The 26,596-nt window shown below is 40.2% G+C and overlaps 1 protein-coding gene across 6 annotated transcripts in view; it reads right to left on the bottom strand.

Annotated features, from left to right (window-relative positions):
* BBS9 (Bardet-Biedl syndrome 9) overlaps window positions 1-26,596 on the bottom strand; it is a 390,136-nt gene that overhangs the window by 120,242 nt on the left and 243,298 nt on the right. For 4 of the 6 annotated variants that reach the window (XM_056520430.1, XM_056520428.1, XM_056520429.1 and 1 more), the window contains one exon: window positions 22,943-23,095. In XM_056520430.1, the coding sequence (XP_056376405.1) occupies window positions 22,943-23,095 (153 nt within the window). Of the gene's footprint in view, window positions 1-16,998; window positions 17,250-22,942; window positions 23,096-26,596 lie in introns of those variants that run through there. The other 2 variants (XM_056520433.1, XM_056520432.1) reach the window with 2 other exon arrangements.

Here is a 26,596-nt window from a genome sequence, read left to right as displayed (position 1 = left end):
AGAAAGAATGTGCCTCCAGCTGTTGCAAAACCATAAGTCCCAGCATGCCCATAAGGGAATGCTGGGAGTTGTGGTGGTCTGCCTCCTGCTGTTGCATAACTACAGCTCCCAGCATGCCCTTTTTGCATTCTGGGAGCTGTTGCTAAGCAACAGCAGGAGGCTGTCACTCACCTCCAACGATCCAGACATGCAGGTCAGTCCCGCCGCCGCAGCTGCTCCTGGGGCCCCGATCCCAACAGGGGCGCCGGGGATCGGGGTCCCCAGCACCCGGGGTGCACGTCCCGCACCCGCTCACATCCTCCAGAAGAGGGGCGGAGCGGGTGCAGGAGTGACACCCGCAGCAGGCGCCCTGATTGGTCGGCCAGTAATCCGGCCGACGAATCAGGGCGATCGTGAGGTGGCACCAGTGCCACCTCACCCCTGCAGGCTCTGGCTGTTCGAGGCCGTCAGAGACGGCCCCGAACAGCCAGTAATTCCGGGTCATCGGGTCACTGGAGACCCGATTGACCCGGAATCGCCGCAGATCGCTGGACTGAATTGTCCAGCGATCTGCGGCGATCGCCGACATGGGGGGGCATAATGACCCCCCTGGGCGATATGCCGGGATGCCAGCTGAACGATTTCAGCAGGCATCTGGCTCCGGTCCCCAACCGGCTAGCGGTGGGGGCCGGAATTCCCACGGGCGTATGGATACACCCTCGGTCCTTAAGGACTCGGGATGCAGGGCGTATCCATACGCCCTATGTCCTGAAGAGGTTAAGGACATTTTTTTTTACACATATGGGTTATTTACATAGTCTAAAAAATTTAAAAATATTCTTACACAATTATTTTGTGCCTTATTCTATTTTAACACAACAATCATTTTAAAATTTAGTGGGTGCGCTAGCATGTACGTGTCCTACAATTAACAAGTGTGTATTTTTCAACCTTTAAATTGATAGAGTTATTAGATATATAATAATTTTTTTTCTATAATTAACATTAACATTAATGTAGTAGCTTTGTTTCATGATGCAGAACAAGAACAGTTGTTAAAGTGAGTGTTAATGTCCTTTTCTGCAGACGTATTGTATGCACTTTCTTTAAGACAGGTTGGCCCGGGAATTTATATGCGACTATTAAATGGAGATGCAACTTTTTTTCTTCATAAATAGCGATTATAGCATTTGATAAATATAAGACCACTGACAAGTAAAAAAAAATTACTACATGAGCAGATTTCAGAAATGTGCTTTGGAATAAGCAAGGAATAAGTCAAAAAGTCGCAGCATGTATAGAAAAGTTGCACGTTCAACTTTTTTACGCGAAAAAAAAATGTACTATAGAGGTTCATAAATCTCCTACTTATTCTTTATGATGCTATTGCCCGTAATTTTGTGACTTAGGGAGGCATTAACAAAGAGTGGTGTGAGTTCTTAACCGTTTAAGGGCTCAAAAGTGCAACAAACAGAGAAAAAAAAGCCGTTGAAAAAGCTCTCTAAATGTCTTCATAAATCCCCTCTAAGGCTGGGTTCACACCACGTTTTGTTAACTACGGTTCCCCTATACGGCTGGGAGGAGGGGGGGCGGGCTTAATCGCGGCGCCCGCACTCAGCCTTATTTGGGAACCGTATTTAATTCATGTCTATGAGCCGACTGGAGTGAACCGCAGCATCCGGTCGGCTTCGTTTTCGGCCGTATGCGGTTTCCCGACCGCAGGCAAAAACGCGGTCGACCACGTTTTTGCCTGCGGTAGGGAAACCGCATAAGGCCGAAAACGAAGCCGACCTGCATTAAATAAGGTTCCCGAATACGGCTGCCGCTATTAAGCACCGCCCCCTCCTCCCAGCCGTATACGGGAACCGTGGTTAACAAAAGGTGGTGTGAACCCAGCCTTAGAGGGAGATTTATCAAAACCAGACCATCAGTAGGGACTAAGGGGGAGATTTATCAAAACCTGTGCAAAAGAAAAGTTGCCCATAGCAACCAATCAGCTCACTTCTTTCATTTTTAACAAGGCCTCTGTAAAATGAAAGAAGTGCTCTGATTGGTTGCTGTGGGCAACTGAGCAACTTTTCTTTTGCACAGGTTTTGATAAATCTCCCCCTTAGTCCCTACTGATGGTCCGGTTTCACTCATGCATTTTACAGATGCATTAGGTGCAGTAAGAACCCATGCTGGACGTTCATGTGTATGGGGAGGTCGGGAGAGGTAACTGTTGAACAAACTATGTTAATTGAAAATGTATGGCCACCTAAAGTCACAGATATGCTTTAGATTTTTTTTCATCCATAAAACAGCATCACTCTTGTTTGGGCCTGGTCTAGTTTTGCCTTCACTTCAGTAGAGGCAAGTTAAGTGCCATTATAGCTGGAGAAAAAAACAGTAGAACCATTATTCTAATCTCATATAGTAACACCCTAATGTTATTTGGAATGCTCCCTGTATGCATCATAATGCTGGGGTGCTGAGGAATTTATAGTTTTTTGCAACAGATTTAGACTGGCTGCTGGGGAACCACTGGGAAGCTGACATTTATTTTAAAATTGACCATACAACAGTAAAAGGAGCTTATTAACTATCGGTAAGTAAATTTATACGTGTCTGAGAAAAACACATCTAAAAATAAAACGGAAATAATATATGAGCAGACTAGGTGGACTATGTGGTATTTTTCTGCTGTCAACTTTCTATGTTTCTTAAAACCTATAGGGCTCGCTACACAAAGCTGAAAAAAAATTCTTATGGGATTCTGGCTTTAAGATTTTTCTGGCACTAAACTTAAGAGAATTATAGGCTAGAGTAATATTAAATGATGTTTCCAAAACCACGACCATTAACTGTATATAAAACCCTGATGAGAAGCTATTTCTTGATTTCCAGGAAAATATTAGCATGCCTATTAACTAATGTTCCTACCTATCATCACTAAATATTAAGCAAATCATTAAAAATTATATAATGAAATGTGTATTAAGCAGTCAGTAATCTATTTGGTTACTAAAGGTTCAAGTCATGCATAAATCTCATCTACTGAACATGTTTCCATATGCTTTCTTGGCTCTGACCTGTAATTCTTGTAATCCCTAATTCAAATACTGTATTCTGTACATAAAAAATAAACATGCATGGATGTAAAAGCTGCTTGTACATTAAATCAACCAGGGGTGTAGTGGGAGGGGGGGGGGGGTAAGTGAAGCATGTGCCATGTGAAGCACAAAGGATTGTATGGCGATAGAGACAACCTGTGTATGGTGTCAAAATGTATATTCTTTCTGTAAGCTGTGACATCACTTCACAGCCTTAGCAGCTGCTCTGACCCCCCCTTTCCTTCCTTCTCCTAGTGTCAGCCAGCACTGGACCGCAGTTTAGTGAAGAAGAGGGCTGGTGTTCCTGGCTAATTATATAAGGCAGCCAGAAGCTCGTCCTCAGCTGTCATCAGGTTAATAAGCCACCCAGGTATGTGCCTGTCCTGCCTGATGACAGTTATTGACACTGCTGTAACTTAGAACAGGATGACACTAGGGAAAGAGAGGGAAAGAGCTGCTGCTCAGGCTGTGAAGTAATGTCACAGCTTACAGAAAGAACCCAGAGCTTAAAAGATCTGTGATGTGGTCACTTTGAATAATAACACTATGTTATTAAGTTGCTTTATTATCCATTTCGACACCATACACAGGTTGTTTCTTTTGCAGGACAACCCCTTTAATTCCTCATAGGCAAAGCCAATGTGCTTTTTTTTTTTTTTTTTTTAAACGTTCTTCCTCTTCTAAGAGCAATAATTCTTTCCAGTCTTCAACTACAGAGCCATATAGGTGATTGTTTTTTGTGGGACCTATTGTGCTTTGTAATGATACATTACCATAAAATATACTGCAAAACAAAAAAAAGTTAAAACTCACAAGGATTCATCTTTGCGCAGTTTACATTTTGAGGTCTTCAGAAGGCTTTGGGCTGACAAGACCACTGATAAGATCATCGCAAAAGATGCCGACAGAGCCTCTGAACTATCAGTTTTGACAGCAGCACCTAAATAGTTAAATAGCTGTCACCAGAGCTAACACCATGCCTGCTATTAGCAGCAGCACGAGTGTCTCCTTGAGCTTGCCTCATACACTATTGAAAACCACAGGATGAGTATACTGTGTCGTCAACAGGTTAACACTCTCTTTGTCAATTATTAAAAACAGATTTAATTGCCTTTAAGAAGCTGAATGAAGATTGAAAAATTGTGTATGTGCTTAATCTCCTGCTTTAACCCCACCCAAAAAAAAAACCTAAAAGTATACAATTTGGATTTTTTGCTTTTATTTGTAGCCTGCTCCCTTGGAAAGTTAAAGGGGTATTCCAGGAAAAAAACTTTTTTATATATATCAACTGGCTCCAGAAAGTTAAACAGATTTGTAAATTATTCACAAAGGAGGTAGTGTGGCACTGTGTGAGTGTATTGGATTAGGAATGGCAGGTGGGAGTTGGTGTAGCTGTAATGCCTCTGGTGGTGCTCAGATACTATAATAAGTAAAGTTCATAATATCCGTGAAGAGAAATGAAAATATCGGCACTCACCAGTGTGGCTGCAGGGTCTTCTTTATTGAGACATACTCACATGCGGGTTACAGAAGAGAGGGGAGTGGGGGGACAAGTGGTGGCGACCGAGCTCTAGTTTCGCACACTTGGTGTGCTTCGTCCGGCCAACCAAGTGTGCGAAACTAGAGCTCGGTCGCCACCACTTGTCCCCCCCACTCCCCTCTCTTCTGTACCCCGCATGTGAGTATGTCTCAATAAAGAAGACCCTGCAGCCACACTGGTGAGTGCCGATATTTTCATTTCTCTTCACGGAGATTTGTAAATTACTTCTATTAAAAAATCTTAATCCTTTCAGTACTTATGAGCTTCTGAAGTTAAGGTTGTTCTTTTCTGTCTAAGTAATCTCTGATGACACGTGTCTCGGGAACCGCCCAGTTTAGAAGAGGTTTGCTATGGGAATTTGCTTCTAAACTGGGCGTTTCCCGAGACACGTGTCATCAGAGATTAGATAGACAGAAAAGAACAACCTTAACTTCAGAAGCTCATAAGTACTGAAAGGATTAAGATTTTTTAATAGAAGTAATTTACAAATCTGTTTAACTTTCTGGAACCAGTTGATATATTTATAAAAAAAAGTTTTTTCCTGGAATACCCCTTTAAAGTATTTCAGTGTTTGTGAACAATGAATGGGCTTTGGCAATGTCCCTTATAATTTTGAGTCAAGATCAATATTGATTGATCAAGATCTATATACTGTAAGTATACTATAGTATATAGTTCTGGCAGTGCTTTTCACACTATATGTATGGCAGGAAATTGCAATTTACATAACGTGGCCCCGGGTCTCTCAGCTGTATGATAAACAGTGGTAAACTGCACTGTCTACGGGACCACTGGAGATACCCAAGTGCTGTATTCTGCTATCTTTGGCATTCAGACAATGCATGGAGCGGCAGATGGTACATGCTGTCTACCACTCCAAACAGATGTTTAACACTCACGTTTCAGAAGACAGGAACACCGGTGGATGTGGATCCGCTGGACCCATGTGGCAGATGACTCGGACCGTACCAAGGAGTGGAGTCTAAGGTGCCGCTGGTTTTCACCAAAGCCCACCGCAAAGCGGGATGGACTTGCTGTGGCAGGCAGCACCCAGGTCTCTACCCCTGGCACGGCTCGACCACACAGGCAGCTAAGGAGATGTGAGGCACAGGAGGGATAAGGCAGCTCATAGTCTGGGTAGCAGAAGATCAGGGCAGGCAGCACAGTAGTGTAGTCAAGACATAGCAGGAGTTCAGTAGGCAGGCGACAGAGGGGCAAGGTCAAAGTCACAAAGTAAGGGATCAGAAACACGGCAAGGCAATACTGAGGAACGCTTTCTCTAAGGCACAAGCAACAAAGATCTAGCAGGGGAGTGAGGAGGGTGGAGGAATTTATAAATGAGCCACAGGTGAATTACACTAATGAGCATACTGGCCCTTTAACCCCTTAAGGACTCAGGGTTTTTCCGTTTTTGCACTTTCGTTTTTTCCTCCTCGCCTTTTAAAAATCATAACCCTTTAAATTTTCCACCTAAAAATCCATATTATGGCTTATTTTTTGCGTCGCCAATTCTACTTTGCAGTGACATTAGTCATTTTACCCAAAAAATGCACGGCGAAATGGAAAAAAAAAATCATTGTGCGACAAAATCGAAGAAAAAACGCCATTTTGTAACTTTTGGGGGCTTCCATTTCTACGCAGTGCATATTTCGGTAAAAATTACACCTTATCATTATTCTGTAGGTCCATACGGTTAAAATGATACCCTATTTATATAGGTTTGATTTTGTCGCACTTCTGGAAAAAATCATAACTACATGCAGCAAAATTTATACGTTTAAAAATGCCATCTTCTGACCCCTATAACTTTTTTATTTTTACATGTACAGGGCGGTATGAGGACTCATGATCTGAAGTTTTTATCGGTATGATTTTTGTTATGATCTGACTTTTTGATCACTTTTTATTCATTTTTTAATGGTATAAAAAGTGACCAAAAATGCGCTCTTTTGGACTTTGGAATTTTTTTGCGCGTACGCCATTGACCGTGCGGTTTAATTAATGATATATTTTTATAGTTCGGACATTTACGGACGTGGCAATACCACATATGTTTATTTTTTTTTTTTTACACTGTTTTATTTTTTTTATGGGAAAAGGGGGGTGATTCAAACTTTTATCAGGGAAGGGGTTAAATGACCTTTATTAACACTTTTTTTTTACTTTTTTTTTGCAGTGTTATAGGTCCCATAGGGACCTATAACACTGCACACACTGAACTTCTACACAGATCACAGGCGTGTATTAACACGCCTGTGATCAGTGTTATCGGCGCTTGACTGCTCCTGCCTGGATCTCAGGCACGTAGCAGTCATTCGCCGATCGGACACCGAGGAGGCAGGTAAGGGCCCTCCCGGTGTCCTGCAAGCTGTTCGGGACGCCGCAATTTCACCGCGGCGGTCCCGAACAGCCCGACTGAGCAGCCGGGTCACTTTCACTTTAGAAGCGGCGGTCAGCTTTGACCGCCGCTTCTAAAGGGTTAATACTGCACATCGCCGCGATCGGCGATGTGTGGTATTAGCCGCGGGTCCCGGCCGTTGATTAGTGCCGGTACCGACATGATATGATGCGGGATCGCGGCGCGATCCCGCTTCATATCGCGGGAGCCGGCGCCGGACTTAAATATACGTCCTGCGTCGTTAAGGGGTTAAATCTTAAAGCTCCGGCGCGTGCGCCCTAGGGGACGAGGACACGCGCACCGGAGCAGAGAGGCAGAGGCAGGAGAAGCACCCGGAGAGTGAAGGACTGGGGCTAACAAATTACCTAACCCCAAGGCCGTAGCCTGGGGTATAATACACCTCTAAATAGTACCCCCTAAAACATAGCTTTTATTATATATCCAGATAAAATGAGAATTTATTTAGTTTTTAATTTTAAACCCAGTGAAATCAATATTAAAACTGAATGTCAGGTAGGTTAGTGTCTGTGAAATCTGAGCAACATTGCTCCACTATAAGGGGTTCTGCAGCAACCCAATATGCCTACACTGACATTGACTAAAAACTAGATTGCCGCCTCTACATGTTTCGCCGTCCCCACGGCGTTCTCAAGAGGCAAACCAGTGGCAACTGGTTTGCCTCTTGAGAACGCCGTGGGGACGGCGAAACATGTAGAGGCGGCAATCTAGTTTTTAGTCAATGTCAGTGTAGGCATATTGGGTTGCTGCAGAACCCCTTATAGTGGAGCAATGTTGCTCAGATTTCACAGACACTAACCTACCTGACATTCAGTTTTAATATTGATTTCACTGGGTTTAAAATTAAAAACTAAATAAATTCTCATTTTATCTGGATATATAATAAAAGCTATGTTTTAGGGGGTACTATTTAGAGGTGTATTATACCCCAGGCTACGGCCTTGGGGTTAGGTAATTTGTTGGTCTCTTGGCCTCTTTAGTCCCCTTTTGGTCTAATTTGATTTTTTTAAGGACTGGGGCTCGCATGTGATGCGAGTCCCAGCCCCGTCGGCAGCAGCAGGTAAGGGGACCATGCTCTCACGGCCAGTGAGCGCGGCCGGAGCTCATAACGTAAAAAGATGAAAGAGCCAGGACCCTGTTATCGAGGTTGCTGGAGGTCTCAGCAGTCAAAGCCAAACAATCATAGACTTATATCTTCTTCTGTGGATAGTGGGTAAGTAATTTTTGTCTGGACAAAGGATTTCATATATTTGTCTGATAGTATTTAAAACATATTTGTGCAAAGAATACAGAACAATGTTGTAATGGTCATAAATAATTGGTGTTGTGCAACATTAGTAAAAAGAAAAATCATACACTGAAAACTTAAGACTACCTATGAGACATAAACTAAAAGAAAACTACAAATGTACAGAAATAAAGGCATAAATACGGCTTAACGTATAGATCTAGTGAACCAGAATCCCAAGCCTAGTTTTTCCCAATAGTTGCCTTATCTATTAATAACGCATATGTCTGCTTACTGCTGGCTATTCTGGGGACAGTGACATGGGGATACTCTGAAATACACCAGCCTGAACAGCTCCAAAAACAGCCAAGTGGATCCTCACCACCTTAACAAGAAAGTTTGTTTCATGATATAAGGCCATGTTCTTATGGCAGAATTTCCATGCCAGATTCTGCATTGGAATCTGGCACAGAGATTGCACGAAGGCAGAGTCCCGTTGAATTCAAGGAGATTCTGCTGCTCTGTGCACACGGCGGAATCTCTGTGCCAGATTTTTCTGGTATGGAAATTCTGATTTCTGTGTCCGCAAAAAGAATGAACACATTCATTCTTTGTGCAGAGACTTCACGGAATGCATAGCTGTCTATGAGACGGAACATTCCCGTGCGGTCCTAGATTCTCCGTGTGGACATTCCAGTGTGTGAACATAGCCTAACAAGTTTGCGTCATGTGCCCTGATGTTTTAATGAAAGTGTGAAAACATAAAACTAAGTCACACGAGATATGCTTTACATGGTGATAATTTTGTTATAAATGTTCAATAATTAAAAGCCTGTATAGGAAAGAAATAACATGTATAATGATTTATCTATTTTATTTTATATCTCAATTATTGTTGGATTTGAGGTATTTTTTGTAAAACAGCTGGAATTTTAATTGCATTATTGTAAACTGATGATTTACTGAATGAAGGTAATGCTTAATAAAAATCTGATTTAAAAACAAAAAAAGATAGAATTTAAAACAAATACATCTTTTTTTTTTTAAACAAATCAGTGTATGATTCTCTTACTTTTCTTTTCTTTTTTTCCGCTTTTCTTCAGTTTAAACTAAACACTGAAAGGCTGCTGAACCCTTGCTGACCACTTCCTGGCTACTTAAATTTAGAATGTATTTTGTTTTACCACAACATACAAATATATAACTGGAAATATTTCTAATTTTCCATAGAAAAAGCAATGCTTCACTCTCAACTGAAATGTATTTGAAATATGAATACAATTTGTATTTTATGTAAACTTATTAAAAATTTGTAAAGCTCACAAAAACAAATATCCAATACATTTTAAGTATGAGCAACTAATTCCTGAATACACGTGTGTTTTAGTTAGATGACGTCAAGAGTCTTCTATGTGTTCTAATAAAATGATTTGAGAGATTCTTATCTTGTAGTGTTATAATGCTTGTTAAAGGCAACTAAGAAATCAATGCTAAATGGAGACCGCTATGATATCACAAAATGCATTTTAAAATTGAATTAAGACTCATTGTATCAAAAACTAAATTGGATCTTTTTCACTTGTTTAACACATAACCCTATGCTGCCCTCTAGCATAAAGTAAAACATACCTTTGTTGAGACAAAATATTCAGAAGTTCTAGTAAAGTGAAATACATTTGCATAAGTTTCTGTGTGAATATAAGGACAAACATGGTTTTATCCCAACTCCATTCTCTATTACAGACAGTGATGGCAAACTTCCTTGCAGCCACTCTGCCCAGTTGGCAGACAGTTATGTGCTAAGTAGCAGCAAAGTGTGTGAATAGAATAGAAATGCATTGGAACATTTGACAAGGTATACCAAAGTCCACAGAGGAAAAATTGATTTGCCTGAGACACATGTACAAGCCAATATTCATCAGTGGAATTACCACTATGGCTTAAATACTTAGGGAAAAAACTTGCCATACTTTATGAGCTTTATGACTGGCAGGTTGCTTTTCCCTGTTACAGGAATTACAAATTAAAGGGGTACTCCGGGGAACTAAACCCATAGTTCATCCTTTCCTTCTCCCCAACCCAAGTATTTGTCTAAATATCATTCATTATCTATATAGTGCAGTTTCCCTGTTACAGCTGTCACTTATTTGCAAGAAGTGAGAGATCTAAGTCATCCTTTCAGCCACTCTGTCTGGACGCAAAGTACTCATTGCCCCACCTTTCAGGACAAGCCCACGTGACCTCTCTCTTGTCTGGCTGAAAGACACAGCCCCCTCCCCTCCTCTCCCTGTGTCACGATCTAGGAGAGAAGCAGACAGGGAGAAACCGAAACAACAAGCTAGCACAGGAGCCATATCTGGAGATGCTGGGCTATGTCTCATGAAGGTGCTATCTTCAGACTGCTGCCGTTTAGAGGATGACATGATTTATTGCTGGTGGAAGATATAGTTTCAAACAAAAGGCTTGTTTTTACAATATGCAATAAAGTGTAAATGTAAAACTAGTTTGTGCCAGCTGCACTGACTGCTGGAAGTTGTAGTATTACAGCCAAGCATGGGGGAGACAAAATATAAAAAGTCCCAGAGGACACCAGGGGAATAAGGAGTGGGTGGAATTGAATGTAAACCGCACAAGGGATACAGACAAGGTACTCTGGAGGCTTTGGGGCATTTTTTTTTTAATTCCCTGGAGTACCCCTTTAAAGGGGTACTCCGCCCCTGGCATCTTATCCCTTATCCAAAGGATAGGGGATAAGATGCTAGATCGTCGTGGTCCCGCTGCTGGGGACCCCCGGGATTGCCACTGCGGCACCCCGGTATCATTACTGCACAGAGCGAGTTTGCTCTGTGCGTAATGACAGGCAATACAGGGGCCGGAGCAGCGTGACGGGATGGCTCCGCCCCTCATGACATCACGGCCCGTCCCCTTAATGCAAGTCTATGGCAGGGGGCGTGACGACCGCCACGCCCCCTCCCATAGACTTGTATTGACGGGGGCGGGCCGTGACGTCACGGGGGGCGGAGCCGTGACATAACAATGCTCCGGCCCCTGTATTGCCCGTCATTATGTGCAGAGCAATCTCACTCTGCGCAGTAATGATAGCGGGGCGCTGCAGCAGTGATCCCAGGGGTCCCCAGCTGCGGGACCCCGGCGATCTGACATCTGATCCCCTATCCTTTGGATAGGGGATAAGATGTCTAGGGGCGGAGTACCCCTTTAAGTAGAAACATCGAATAGATGCACCCCAGCTTCATACTCAAAGGAGATTTATCAAAACCTGTCAAGAGGAAAATTTGCTGAGTTGTCCATAGCAACCAATCAGATCACTTCTTTCATTTTTCAGAGGCATTTTCAAAGATGAAAGAAACAATCTGATTGGTTGCTATGGGAAACTCAGCAACTTATCTTCTGGACAAGTTTTGATAAATCTGCCCCAAAGAGTGGAAAGAGAGTCATTTTGCCAGTGGTGAATGCCGATTTCTGATCTAGTTAAAATACCAAAATAGGTGCTCTAGTACCAAGTGGTACATAAGATTTCATTTTTTTTAACTACTCACTTAAAGGATATGGGAATATGTACACATTTAAATGATTCTATCATTGCATTATACTTATTTTGGTCTTTATGTATGTTGCATGCTGCTATGTCCAATTCACTTCTGAAATCCATCAGGGCTTCTGCTCCTTTGTTTTAAAGTGGGTTCACACACAGCATTTAAGTCAGTATTTTTTGGTCAAAGAAACTTATGGGATTTAGACTCACTTCTTGTTTGGGCTATGAAAAAAATAATTAACCAAAATACTATGTATAAACTAAGATACATTGACTCTTCTTATGCTTCACTCGGTAATGCACAATTTATTTTTGTGCAAAGTGAGACAATCTATAGTAGGTATACAAAGTTAAACCATTTAAAGGGGTACTACGGTGAAAAACTTTTTTTTTTAAATCAACTGGTGCCAGAAAGTTAAACAGATTTGTAAATGACTGCTGAATACTACAGTGGAATAGCTGCTGAATACTACAGCGGAAATTCTTTTCTTTTTGAAACACAGAGCTGTCTGCTGACATCACGAGCACAGTGCTCTCTGCTGACATCTCTGTCCATTTTAGGAACTGTCCAGAACAGCATATGTTTTCTATGGGGATTTCCTTTTACTCTGGACAGTTCCTAAAATGGACAGAGATGTCAGCAGAGAGCACTGTGCTCATGATGTCAGCAGACAGCTCTGTGTTTCAAATGGAAAAGAATTTCCTCTGTAGTATTCAGGAGCCAATAAGTACAGGAAGGATTAAGATTTTTTAATAGAAGTAATTTACAAATCTGTTTAACTTTCTGGCACCAGTTGATTTAAAAAAAAAAAAAAAAATGTTTTTCACCGGTGTACCCCTTTAAAGATGGGACAAATTTAGAGTAAAGCCTGAACCACTAAAATAAATGTGGTGCATCTTTAGACTGCTTAATCTACAAAGTCTACAAAGAATAGAGCAGGTTTTTTAAATGGTCACTGTCAGATCCAAAAATGTTGTATGTTGTTACTGATGAAAATTAAAGGGGTATTCCAGGAAAAAACTTTTTTTTATATCAACTGGCTCCAGAAAGTTAAACAGATTTGTAAATGACGGATGAGGCCGGACGAAGCGCGCAGCAGCGCGTGAAACTACCGGTTGTAGCCTCTGAGCGCTCCTGAAGCCCTGAAGACGCTGACCCGTGACCCCTTCCAGCCGGGAACTTAGTAGCCGTTTATGCGGTGAGTGAATGCTACATTCTTTTGTTTTGGTATATTAGTACTTTATCTGGTCGCATGCACCCCGCAGGTACTACGGAGTAACTGGACCCTGACAACCGCTGCAGTCCCCCAATCTTGGTATCACTCATATACGGAAGTTGCTCTCCCTCGTTTCTCTTTTCTCCTATACTAGTAGATTTGTAAATGACTTCTATTAGAAAATCTTAATCCTTCCAATAATTATAAGCTGCTGATGCTGAGTTGTTCTTTTCTGTCTAACAACAGTGCTCTCTGCTGACATCTCTGCTTATCTCGGGAACTGCACAGAGTAGAAGAGGTTTACTATGGGGATTTGCTTCTACTCTGGACAGTTCCCGGGACAGGTGTCATCAGAGAACACAGATGGAAAAGAACAACAACTTCACCAGCTCATTAGTACTGAAAGAATTAAGATTTTTTGAATAGAAGTAAATTTACAAAACTGTTTAACTTTCTGGAGCCAGTTGATATATAAAAAAAATTCCCACAGGGGAACGCTACTGGGACACTAGCCAGTCCTGCAGCAGCATGAGGCTTGTCCATGAGTCATAGACAAGAGATGACTCATGGACAAGGCTACATGAGCACACACACCAATCACCTCCCATCACCACAAGGAAAGAAACACGTCTAACACCGTAAGCTAATAAAAAGAGGGTTTTTTTTTAATAATAAATATAGATGGCATAAAAATTAGATGTACATGGTCAGGATTAGATACAGATTTTTTATATTTTTTGTGGGATCTTACAGGTATGTTTAAATCTTTCCTTCCATGGTTTTAAAGGGGCTTGTACGTTGGAAAGCTGTATAAAAGCTGAATAACTTGTCTCCTATGTGTGTGAGACACATCCAGGATGTGTTTGACTACACATAAATATCGTGAAAAACAGCATTTTACGTCCTTGGTTTTTAGGTGAGCTAGAGAGGTACTATTCCTTAACACCTTTGGATAGGGGATAAGATGTCTAGAAGCGGAGTACCCCTTTAAACCCTTGGGTACTAAGCCCATTTTGACATTAAAGGGGTACTCCGGCGGAAAACTTTTTTATTTTTATTTTTTATGAACTGGTGCCAGAAAGTTAAACAGATTTGTAAATTACTTCTATTAAAAAAAATCTTAATCCTTTCCGTACTGTTTGCAGCTGTTTGCTACAGAGGAAAATCTTTTTTTTTTTTTAGAATTTCTTTTTGTGTTGTCCACAGTGCTCTCTGCTGACACCTGATGCCCGTATCAGGAACTGTCCAGAGCCGGAGAAAATCCCCATAGCAAACCTATGGTACTCTGGACAGTTCCTGACACGGACAGAGGTGTCAGCAGAGAGCACTGTGGATAACACAAAAAAAATTCAAAAAGTAAAGAATTTCCTCTGTAGCATAAGCTGCTAAAAAGTATTAAGATTTTTTTAATAGAAGTAATTTACAAATCTGTTTAACTTTCCGGCACCAGTTCATTTAAAAAAAAAAAAGTTTTCCACCGTGGTACCCCTTTAAGGACAGGGCCAATTTTCATTTTTGCATTTTTGTTTTTTCCTCCTCTCCTTCTAAAAATCATAACGCTTTCAATGTTGCACCTACAGACCATATAAGGGCTTGTTTTCTGTGTTAATTGTACATTGTAATGACATCACTCATTTTATAACATAATCTGCAGAAAAACAAAAATAACATTTGTGAGGTGAAATTAAAAAAACAAAAAATGCCATTTTGTTACGTTTGGGGGATTCAGTTTCTACGCAGCGCACTTTTCGGTAAAAATGACACCTTATTTTTATTCTGTAGGTCTATACGGTTACAAAGATACCCAATTTATGTAGGTTATTTTTTATTTTACTAATTAAAAAAATTCTAACTACATGCACCAAAATTTGCATGTTTACAACTGGAATCTTCTGACGACTAACTTTTTTTCCGCATATGGGGTACCATTTTTGTTTTGATCGTTTTTATCATTTTTTTATGGTATATGAAGTGACCAAAAATGCTAAATTTTGAACTTTGGTATTTTTTTTACGTGTACATCATCAACCGTACGGTTAAACTACCCTTATATTTTAATAGCTTGGACAGTTGCGCAAGCAGCGGTACTACATATGATTATTTTTTTATTATTATCTTATTTTAAAAAAATGAAGAAAGGGGGCAGGGGAATTCAAGCTTTCATTAGCAAGGGGTTCATTTTCTGTTATAAACCTTTTTTTTTACCCTTCTCTTTTGATTGCATAAACTGATCAATGCTATGCCATAGCATAGCATTGATCAGTGTTATATGTTCTCTGCTGCTTCAGCCTGCTATACCGGGACGCGAGGGCATACCCATACGCCCTCCGTCCCCAATAGGTTAAATGCTCAGGAAATTTTATATTTTCATTTTTTTTCCTCTTAAAACATCCTTTTAAATCCTTTTAAACTTTTAAAATCCATAACTCTTATTTTTCCATCTACAGACCCATCTGAGGAATTATTATTTGTGGGCGGAAATGTATAAGAAAATTGCAATTTTACAACTCCGGGGATTAGGTTTTTATGCAGTGCACTTCATGGTATAAATTACACAATCTTTTTTCTTTAGGTCATTGCAATTAAAACGATACCCGATTTATATAGTTTTTTATTATTGTACAACTTTTTTTTAAAAATTGCAACTTTATTTAATAAAATTGGTATGCATAAAATTTCCCTTTTCTGACCTCTATAACTTTTTTATTTTCCCCATATACAGGGATGTATGAGGGATCATATTTTGCACCATGATCTATATTTTTTATTGGTACCATTTTTGTTTTGATGGGACTTTTTGGTCACTTACATATTGTTTTCTGATATATGAAGCGATTAAAAATCTCAGTTTTTTATGTTTGCGCCATTTATCGTGCAGTATCATAAACATTATATTTTACTAGTTTGGAGATTTACGATACCAAACATGTAAAAAAAAAAAATATTCTTTCTGTAAAATGGGAAAATAATGGTCATTTTATTTTTTATTAGGTGAGGGAGTTTTGTATAATTTTAGAGGCTTTTTTATTTTCTATTTTACACTTACACTTCTATATGCAATCATTAGATTGCATTCAATGTAAAATGCTATGCCTATGGCATAGCATTATACATTATGATCGGCTATCCACTGATCTAGCCTTGCTATGCCAGGCTACATCCGTGAGTCGTAAGCGGCATGTAAGGGGCACCTCCTCCGCCATTCTAGCTTACCGAACCCCCACGATCACGTCGCGGAGGTTCATTAAGCTCCTCTGAGCTACCGAAGATCTTTACTTTCACTTTAAATGTCGCCATCGGCATTGATCACGGCATCTTAAGAGCTAAATACCGAGGAGTGGCAGGATCGCCGCTGCCTGGTATAAGCATTGAGTGTTTGGCTACTGATGGTAGCCAACACTCACTGCTCTGAAGCGCTCGCTTCAAAGCCACTTAAGGCATCGGGGCATACAGGTACACCCTGTGTCCTTAAGTACCAGGGGACAAGGGCGTACCTGTATGCCCTGCGTCCTTAAGAGGTTAAAGGAGGTGTGTTTGTCAATATGTAAGAAATTATATCATTTAAAAAAAAAAACATATTATTTAACAATTCATCCCCTTTGTTATCCAATGGTCTGCTCTATTTAGTTACAAGCTGTTATATATTCTGTAGTTTTAGAAAATGTGGTATGTACTTCCTTCCCCAAGCTGTGTAAAGATGTTCCCCTTTTCTCTATTTTGGCTAGTGGAGCAGGATTTACTTACTGAAGAAGGGAACAGAAAGCCACACTGGTACAATTTCAGAAGCTGTCCTTGCTTAGTCTTCATGGTTTAAATGGAGGCTGGAAGAATGCTTACAATATGTGTGGTCTGCAAGCATGCCAACTGGCAGTAAGAAAATAAGGGGTATTCTATATTTTGCTAAGTATTTGCTGACGGCTTTATTTAGATTTTATCTGCTGCCACAAAAACCTGCAGTTTCTTTTTGTGTAAATACTTCTAATTTGAGTTGCTGACCACCAAGTGATAGTTCCTTCCTGGGCATGTTGCTGGTTTTAACAGGTGCTGTTCTCTATATACTTTCCAATAAAACTGTCAGTGGTATTTGTTCCTTAAAATATATTGCTGTTCCTTATTTTTAGTTATTGTAGCAGTAATTCTTTTTAAAATTTGTTAGCCAGCATACATTTATGAAACTGTAGTAAAAAGTTAGAACATCATGTTAACCATTCCAATAAAACTTTCCTTTAAAAAAAACAAAACATTAGTGGACATTTGTATCTATACCAATGTAAATAGCAGGAGAGAAAAGAAGGAGATGGGTACACATGTTAGTGCCTGTGACTACAGTCTACAATGTTTCAGATTATCTAGGTAAGAGTTACAATAGAATAACACATACCAAGTTATATGACACAAATGTATTACTTATAAAGCTTACATTTTTTTTTTTTTAATGGCCAACCATTTCCAAATAAAAAGTTGGGCAAATTACCAGTTTATTCTTTAATGGAGAGATAGTTTAAATAATATCTCCACATTCACACCGAAGTCATAAAAACCTCTGTCTCCATAATGTCATATGGCAAAGGGGGGGAAATAACATAGTGTAGGTCAAACATAGAAGTGACTATATACCAGACTGATACATTTTGGCCATTGCTTAACCCATTAAGGGCACCTACATGGTGTATGTTTATGCTATGAAAAGGATCAAATGAAAGGTATTGCACTAAGCTGGGTATAGCATAACCAGGAAAACAGCATATGAATAAAACTGAAAAGCTAAAAAGATAAATTCATCATTCATACACATAAATACATCATTGTAAGCAAGCTGAATCTTTTCATTTAGCACTAGCGTGGGAAATGTGATAACATTAATATCCTTTTGATGTGAGCAGTGAGAATGGATGAATTCTAGAGAAGGAAAATTTGACCTACTACTACTTCAGAGTTATTAACCCAGTAATAAAAAGAGATTTCACAACCGCACGATTCCCACTATTGAACCCCAGTCCCACAATAATGAAAGCCTATTCTTTTTTGGATATTGTTTTCAGAAGATCACATAAATCTATACACATGGGGATTTCTTTCAGTGCTTGATTGTTAATGTTGATTTAGGATGACAAGAGCACAGGCAGGTGTGTATAAATCTTGCACGTTCTTCATTTATTAAACAGGTGGTTAGCATAAGGGCGACAGTGATGTGATTCATTACAGAGAAAAGAGGGAAACCACATGGGATCTATATCTTCCTTTGAGTCCAAATTTGTTAATTTTATTCAATAGCCCTTTTCTACAGTATCCGTTGGTCTAGAAACTTAAGCCTCCTCACACAGACCTAATTTTAACTTGCTAAAAACAATTGGAATGATCAATCCCTAGTTGATAGTGGGTTCCTCTCACCAACCATCAGCCTTAACCATTTAATTCTAAAGAATATGTTTTAACCATTGTGTCCGCCCCGTCACCAAGTATTGCAATAGGTGACCAAAGCTCTATATTTGGAAAAGTTGGCCCCTGATATATTAATATCTGATCTCTTAATCTAGTTGAATATACTTGGCAGTGGTGCAGTGCTAAGTGGGTGAAATGCACAAATAATGCAGAAAGTAACACCTGGAAGCTATAGTAAGTGTCACACTGTCCATTCTCTACTGACCTTTGGTACAATGCTTATTTAGGATGAAGGGTTTTGTCGGGACTTTTACAGTGATGTTTGATCAGTTGGGCAACTAGCGCGCCCCACTATTTAGCTGTTTGGTAGGGCTGCGGCTTCAGCATATACACAATGGTTGGGGACCAGAAACAGATGGCTCAGGGAACTGTGTAATGGTTGTGCCAGGTTACTTCAGCAAAGCTCCCTATACAATTATTATTGCCCTAACTAGCTTAAGCATCTCTGTGTAGCATAAGTTGTTGTTTGTACAAGTTGACTGTTAGACTGCAGTTGGTAAGAGCAGGCTAATCTCCTAGAACTCAGTGGCTGTGCCAGTCAATTCAGTCATTTAAAGCCAAGTGGTGCAGTCTCCTTTCTTTGGTAACCCTGTGGGGCATTGCCTTGTAACCAAGAGATTTATGCCCCATGTATTACTCTTCCTAGATAATGGAACCTCCTGAAACAACACTCCTGGAGAATAGAGTCTAAATAAACAAGACAAAATGTGCACATCCCTTACAAATCCAGATTGCTATAAAGCATGCATTAATGCCATCAGGGCCAGACGGTTTATCTTACTTCTCCTTAGAGATAATAAAATCTCTGCTTGTTTATATACAATACTAAATGGCAAGCACTTCACATGTCTGTCATTCGCTAATGCCATCGAAAGTTTTAGTATCTCCTTTGCGGTTAAGAAATGTAAATGTACCCTTCAGAGCCCTTTTTTTTTTATATGTATTTGCTTTAGAAGAATTTCACTTTCTTGCTTTTAAAAAATTTTGTTAACATGATTTATGCTTTGTGTTTTTACTATAAACCACATAAATGTTTAACTTACTTTAAGTGTTCATTCATAACATTCTTTTATGCTTTATCATGCTTAATAGTCTTCTATTTTAGTACAAAATTCCTAGAAACTTTGTTTCCATGGGTATGCATTTTCTGTAGAATTGATGTAGATTGTATTTATGTTTGGATAACAAGTCAAACTTTTACTAGGTCACATCTGACAGCAATCTCTCCCATACAAATGCACACTTGGCATAGCCAAGTGTGTAGAAGTTCTGAATGGAGAGGATGGTCGAAAAGCTGCTTACAGACTCCTCAGGCAGTAGCTTTTTATCCCTGAAAACAAAAGGATTGGGCAGTTGAAATCCCACCTGCCCCATTCTTTTTTTGACTTACATGTGCCATTGGGAGACAGTCGTGATGACCTCATACACATTAGAAGGTATGGTTGAACTTGATTAACACATTTAAAGTGTATGGTCAGTACGCGGCAATGCTACAGTGGGGCAAAAAAGTATTTAGTCAGCCACCAATTGTGCAAGTTCTCCCACTTAAAAAGCTGACCTGTAATTTTCATCATAGATATACCTCAACTATGAGAGACATAATGAGAAAAAAAAATCATAAAATCACATAAATAATTTATTTGCAAATTATGGTGAAAAATTTGTATTTGTTCACCTACAAACAAGCAAGATTTCTGGATCCCACAGACCCATAACTTCTTCTTTAAGAGTCTCCTCTGTCCTCCACTTGTTAACTGTATTAATTGCACCTGTTTGAACTTGTTATCAGCATAAAAGACACCTGTCCACAACCTCAAACAGTCATACTCCAAACTGCCCTATGGCCAAGACCAAAGAGCTGTCGAAGGACACCAGAAACATAATTGTAGATCTGCACTAGGCTGGGAAGACTGAATCTGCAATAGAATTTAAACAATAGAATTATAATTTTTTTGTTTAAATTTTATACTTGGAGGTGTGTAAACTCCATATGTAATGCGCCTTGAACATTTTCTAGGCAGCATTATGGTAGCACCTGTGAGGCCATGCACCCATATTAGCCAACTCAGGTGGGGCTTGCAGTTTGCCTCCCTCCTCCCACTGTACGTGTGCTTAGCCATGCTGGAGGGTACCTGGGAGGACTCTGTGGGCCGACCTAATGCTACCGTAATTGCCCACTGGCCCCTGTTTTGCTTATCACGCACAGGTAGGTTTAGCGCTAGGTCCCGTGCTATTTGAGAAAACTTTGCATTGGTGTGCGGGCTCTGGTATGTCCTTCATATAAGGATATACTGGCGAATGTCTCAATTTTAACATCAGTGTTGAGGGATAGCCAATGTCACTGTATACATCTACAACAGTAGTGCACCTAAATTCCTGTATTGAATCTGCAATAGGCAAGCAGCATAGTGTGAAGAAATCAACTGTGGGAGCAACTATTAGAAAATGGAACATATACAAGACCACTGATAATCTCCCTCGATCTGGGGCTCCACACAAGATCTCACCCCTTGGTGTCAAAATAATCACAAGAACGGTGAGAAAAAAATCCCAGAACCACACGGGGGACCTAGTGAATGACCTACAGAGAACTGGGACCAAAGTAACAAAAACTACCATCAGTAACACACTATGCCGCCAGCGACTCAAATCATGCAGTGCCAGACGTGTCCCCCTGCTTAAGCCAGTACATGTCCGGGCCGTCTGAAGTTTGCTAGTGAGCATTTGGATCATCCAGAAGAGGATTGGAAGAATGTGATATGGTCAGATGAAACCAAAGTAGAACTTTTTGGTAAAAACTCAACTCGTCGTGTGTGGAGGAGGAAGAATGCTGAGTTGCATCCAAAGAACACCATACCTACTGTGAAGCATGGGGGTGGAAACATCATGCTTTGGGGCTGTTTTTCTGCTAAGGGACCAGGATGACTGATCCGTGTAAAGGAAAGAATGAATGGGGCCATGTATCGTGAGATTTTGAGTGAAAACCTCCTTCCATCAGCAAGGGCATTGAAGATGAAACGTGGCTGGCCCTTTCAGCATGACAGTGATCCCAAACACACTGCCCGGGCAACGAAGGAGTGGCTTTGTAAGAAGAATTTTAAGGTCCTGGAGTGGCCTAGCCAGTCTCCAGATCTAAACCCCATAGAAAATGTTTGGGAGGGAGCTGAAAGTCTGTGTTGCCCAGCGACAGCCCCAAAACATCACTGCTCTAGAGGAGATCTGAATGGAGGAATGGGCCAAAATACCAGCAACAGTGTGTGAAAACCTTGAGAAGACTTACAGAAAACATTTGACCCGTGTCATTGCCAACAAAGGGTATATAACAAAGTATTGAGATGAACTTTTGTTATTGACCAAATACTTATTTTCCACCATAATTTGCAAATAAATTCTTTAAAAATCAGACAATGTGATTTTATAATTTTTTTTTCTCATTATGTCTCTCAAAGTTGAGGTATATCTATGATGAAAATTACAGGCCTCTCTCATATTTTTAAGTGGGAAACCTTGCACAATTGGTGGCTGACTAAATACTTTTTTGCCCACTGTGTGTGTATGTATATATATATATATATATATATATATATATATATATATATATATAGTATTCCAGGAGAGCAGCACAACCAAAGAGCAAAACAAGTAGAGATAAGGTGCAAGCTGTGTGGGAGCCTGGGTCAGAGGATCCACTCGCATAAAAAATCCAGTGGTGTAACGCTATTCAAGATAGGATGGGATCTGAATGAAGGTGCAGTCTGTGTTAGAAAATGTAAATTTACAAGGTCATAAATATAGTACTTTTTGAGTGTTTGTTCTTAAAGGGAACCAAGCATCATATTTTACCATATATCATTCTCTGCGTGTTTGACAGCCCGCAACACTGCTCTGCTCCCTAAGCACACAGGGCATAACAGTATATATATTAATATCTTCATTCTCAACATCCCCAGGGGACATTCCTGCTCCTAGGGTTGGTGAGGATAGGAAGTTTTAAGTATTCCCCACCACCCCCATAAGTAGTCCACTGGGTAGGGATCTATACTCACCTAGTGCTGTAAGCTGCACTGTATTCACACCCTCTGTGTGATTGACAGCCCACATCACTGTTATGCCCTGTCTGCTTAGGGAGCAGAGCAGTGTCGCGGGCTGTCAAACACGCAGAGAGTGATATATGGTAAAATCTGATGCTTGGTTCCCTTTAAGAACAAACCCTCAAAAAGTACTATATTTATGACCTTGTAAATTTACATTTTCTAACACAGACTGCACCTTCATTCAGATCACATCCTATCTTGAAAAGCGTTACACCACTGTTTGTATTGGGAAAGGTCCATGTAATCCTAAATTATAATCATTCTACATACTTTCCAATTGCTGGTAAACCTCTTGTATTTGACAATCATGCAGATCTGGTACCTATACCACAGTTCCCATACTGAAACTACATATAATACACTGAAAGCAATCCAACCTACCTGCCTGTAGGTTCCATCCAGTAAAGTGTCAAGATTTTGAAGTGGAGCAGGCGTCTTATCTTTGAACCTTGTCAACAACAGTTTTTGAATTGCACGAAATTGTAAAGCCCGTTCCGATAATAGTTTTTCATATTTATCTGTATTCATTCGCAACTGGAACGAAAATAATAATAAAACCTTTAAAAAATAATCACTATTTAAATATTATAGAACAACTGTCAATCTGATCTATTGGCACTCCAAGGAGAAATTTGGTGGAGATTTTATGCTATTTATTAGAAATGTTGTTTACTTTTATATGACACTATGGATTATGATCCATATTGTTTAGTATGTAAAGCAGTATTTTCTAACCATTGCACCTTAAGCTGTCGCAAAACTAAAACTTTCAGCATGCCCAGCCAACAGCTGTCCAGGCATGCTGGAAATTGTAGTTTAGCAGCTGGTTTAAAAAAAAACTAACGTACAGAATGGTAATGTGAACAAAAAAATGTGTAAATGGGACTGCTCATATCACGTACAGTTATGGATGTACATGTTGTAGGATTGTACATAAGATGAAGGTAATCAGAACTAGTAAATTCATACCATAAAGGCACACGTATTACGTAATCTTCTTGATTTTTAACTATCTAACATTGTGATAACAAGAAAAAAGCCATATAGAAATAGACACCTGGAAACCAGGTGTGGGAAAAAAATGGACAACACAAGTAATTTTTATACATATGTAAAGATAATCCTATTAGTAAATAATATAATCCTGCCCTTTTACATTAACTGGCAAGTAACCTAGAAATGATTTTCCAATGAACACCAGAACACTATTTCTAATGAGCAAAGAATTTCAACTCAATTTCCTTTAAAATATTTACTACTTTCTGGCACGTATTTTCCAAATACATGACATTCCTCTGGTCTGGGATAAAACAAAGATTTATGTTTTGTGGATAGCCGATAACCATTTTCACAAGCCTCAAACAGTGCAAGCATCACTCTAATATGTTTAAAATGTATTTTCCACCAGCCATTGCTTCTTAGGATTCTGAGTCTGGTATAAATAGAGGCAAACAATTTGCCAATATCATGGTGGGAGTTCATTCAGTCTGTTGGACGTAGAAAAAAATTAACAGGAAGCTGCTGAATAGACATAATAGAGTGATTCTCGCACTTACCATATCTAAGGTTAACATTAAATCAGGTTTCTAAAGCTTTTATTTAGTTGGTAAATTAAATTAAATTAAATCTTAAATACCAAAGCAAAAGACAAAATACATGTTAAAAAGACAAAATTTTAATACAGATTGCATTTATTGGTTACTGTTGCTTGATCACCCTAAACAGACGTGAACCATCGACTATTTATTTGCTGCTATTCTTTCTGTTTTATTCATTTTGTCTGTTATGATTTATAAGAGAATCTCATCCAAAATATACATGCTAAAAAATCCAACAGGTAGATTCCTAATACTGACAGTGCTCAGAAATGTGATACAAAATTCTACACAAAGGATCATTCAAGTGAATGGTTCAATGCCTATAATACTGTATTGGGTAATTCCAGTAGCCAAGAACTATAAAGTGCATGGATTTGGGTGTTCTATAAAACATTAATCCCCTTCATTCTGGAAATCTGTAGTGAACCAAGATTATAGACTCCACCAACGTGGTAAGCTGACATGTATCTATGAATGTTTTTTCTGGCTAGAATTTACCTAGTGTGGAAGCACATAATCTTGTACTAAGAGTATACATAAGTACATTTATCACATATAAATAATGTATGTGGTACAATGGTTAAGTGTACCTGTCGTTTGGAAAAACTTTTGATATAATGTAGATAATACCATTATGCAGTATGTATATTGTTACACATTGCATTCCCGCCACTTGCGCTGACTTTGCCTGCTCTCCCCTGCTGCCGGCAGGGCTGGGTTTTGCATTGCAGGACACACCCGCATGCGAATCCCAGCCCGTCACTTACCGCGGTCCTCCGCTGCCTCTTTCTCTGCCTCTTAGCTCCGGCGCACGTGTCCCCTTCTCATAGGGCGCATGCGCGCCGGCTCTCTGAAATTTAAAGGTCCAGTACGCCCATAATTATGTGCAACACCTGACACTACTCTATAAGTCCCTGCACCTCCCACTCTTCCCTGCCGTATCTTCAGTGCCATTTGCCTGAGCTTAGGTGTACCCTTGTCTGTTTACCTTGTCCATGTTCTGACCCTTCCGCTACGTTATTGACTATGTACCTTTGCCGCCTGCCTTGACCTTCTGCTAAGTACCACTTCGTCTCTGCCTCATCCTACTGTACTTCGCCTTGCCCAGCTACCTGTGTGGTCAAGTCCTATCAGGGGTAGCGATCTAGGTGGCTTTCTTGGTTTTACCAATTACTATCAGGAATTTATTCCTCATTACTTCACCTTGGTGGCTCCCATAGTCTCTCTCACCAAGAAGACTTCTAATCCCAAGGTTTGTACTCGAGAGGCTGAAGATGTTTTTAAACAGGTAATTTCCGCCTTCGCTTCGGCTCCGATCCTGTCTAGACCTGACTCTAGCAAGCCTTTTCTTTTGGAGGTGGATGCTTCTTCATTTGGAGCAGGTGCTGTCCTAACACAGAGATCATCAGATCATCTAAGGGAAGAATTGTAACCTGTGTTTTTTTCTCTAAAACTTTCTCTCCTGCAGAGAAAAACTATACTATAGGAGACCGTGAACTCTTGACTATAAAGCTGGCCTTGGAAGAATGGCGTCATCTCTTGGAGGGTTCTGTACATCCTAGTTGCTCTAGATACTTGCTCTATCTTCAGACAGCCCATTGACTCAACCCACGGCCGTCCTGATGGTCTTTGTTCGTCTCCAGATTTGACTTCTACATTCACTTCCGTCCTGCAGAGAAGAATTTACGAGCTGACACTCTTTCCAGGTCTTCCGATGTGCATGACCGAGAATCTCCTCCTCAGCATATTATTCCTCCTGAGCGTCTCATCTCTGCAGCGCCAGCAAATCTTCAGCACCTGCCTCCCCGTTTTAAGACTCCGAGTCTTGAAATGGGGTCTTCCTCTCTTCTGGCCGGTCATTCTAGAACTCTTAAGTCCCTACAGCTCAATTCCAGACAATATTGGTGGCCTAGTTTAAAACAGGATGTTGTTGCTTTTGTCCATTTTTGTTCCCCTTGTTCTAAACCTGCAGGTATTCTACAGCCTTTGCCTGTTCCAAAGCTTCCCTGGACCGATATTGCTATGGACTTCATTACTGACCTTCCGTCTTCCACAGGCAATAATGTTGTCTGGGTGGTAGTGGACAAATTTTCTAAAATGGCTCATTTTGTGCAGCTGCCTAGACTTCCATCTGCACCGCAGCTTGCTAAACTGTTCCTTTGCCACATCTTCCGTTTACATGGTTTGCCTTTGAATATTGTATCCGACCATGGAGTCCAGTTTGTCTCTAAATTCTGGTGGGTCCTCTGCTCATGTCTCCAAGTCAAGCTGGATTTTTCTTCAGCCTACCACCCTCAATCCAATGGACAGGTTGAGAGGGTGAATCAGGTTTTAGGAGACTATCTTCGGCATTTCATTCCTGCTCGTCAAGACGTCTGGGCCCATTTACTTCCCTGGGCAGAGCTCTCATACAATCATAAGGATTCGGAATCCACTG

The sequence above is a fragment of the Hyla sarda genome, chromosome 5 (assembly GCF_029499605.1).
Source record: "Hyla sarda isolate aHylSar1 chromosome 5, aHylSar1.hap1, whole genome shotgun sequence".
NCBI classification, from domain to species: domain Eukaryota; kingdom Metazoa; phylum Chordata; class Amphibia; order Anura; family Hylidae; genus Hyla; species Hyla sarda.
This window is presented reverse-complemented; position numbering and strand designations above follow the sequence as displayed.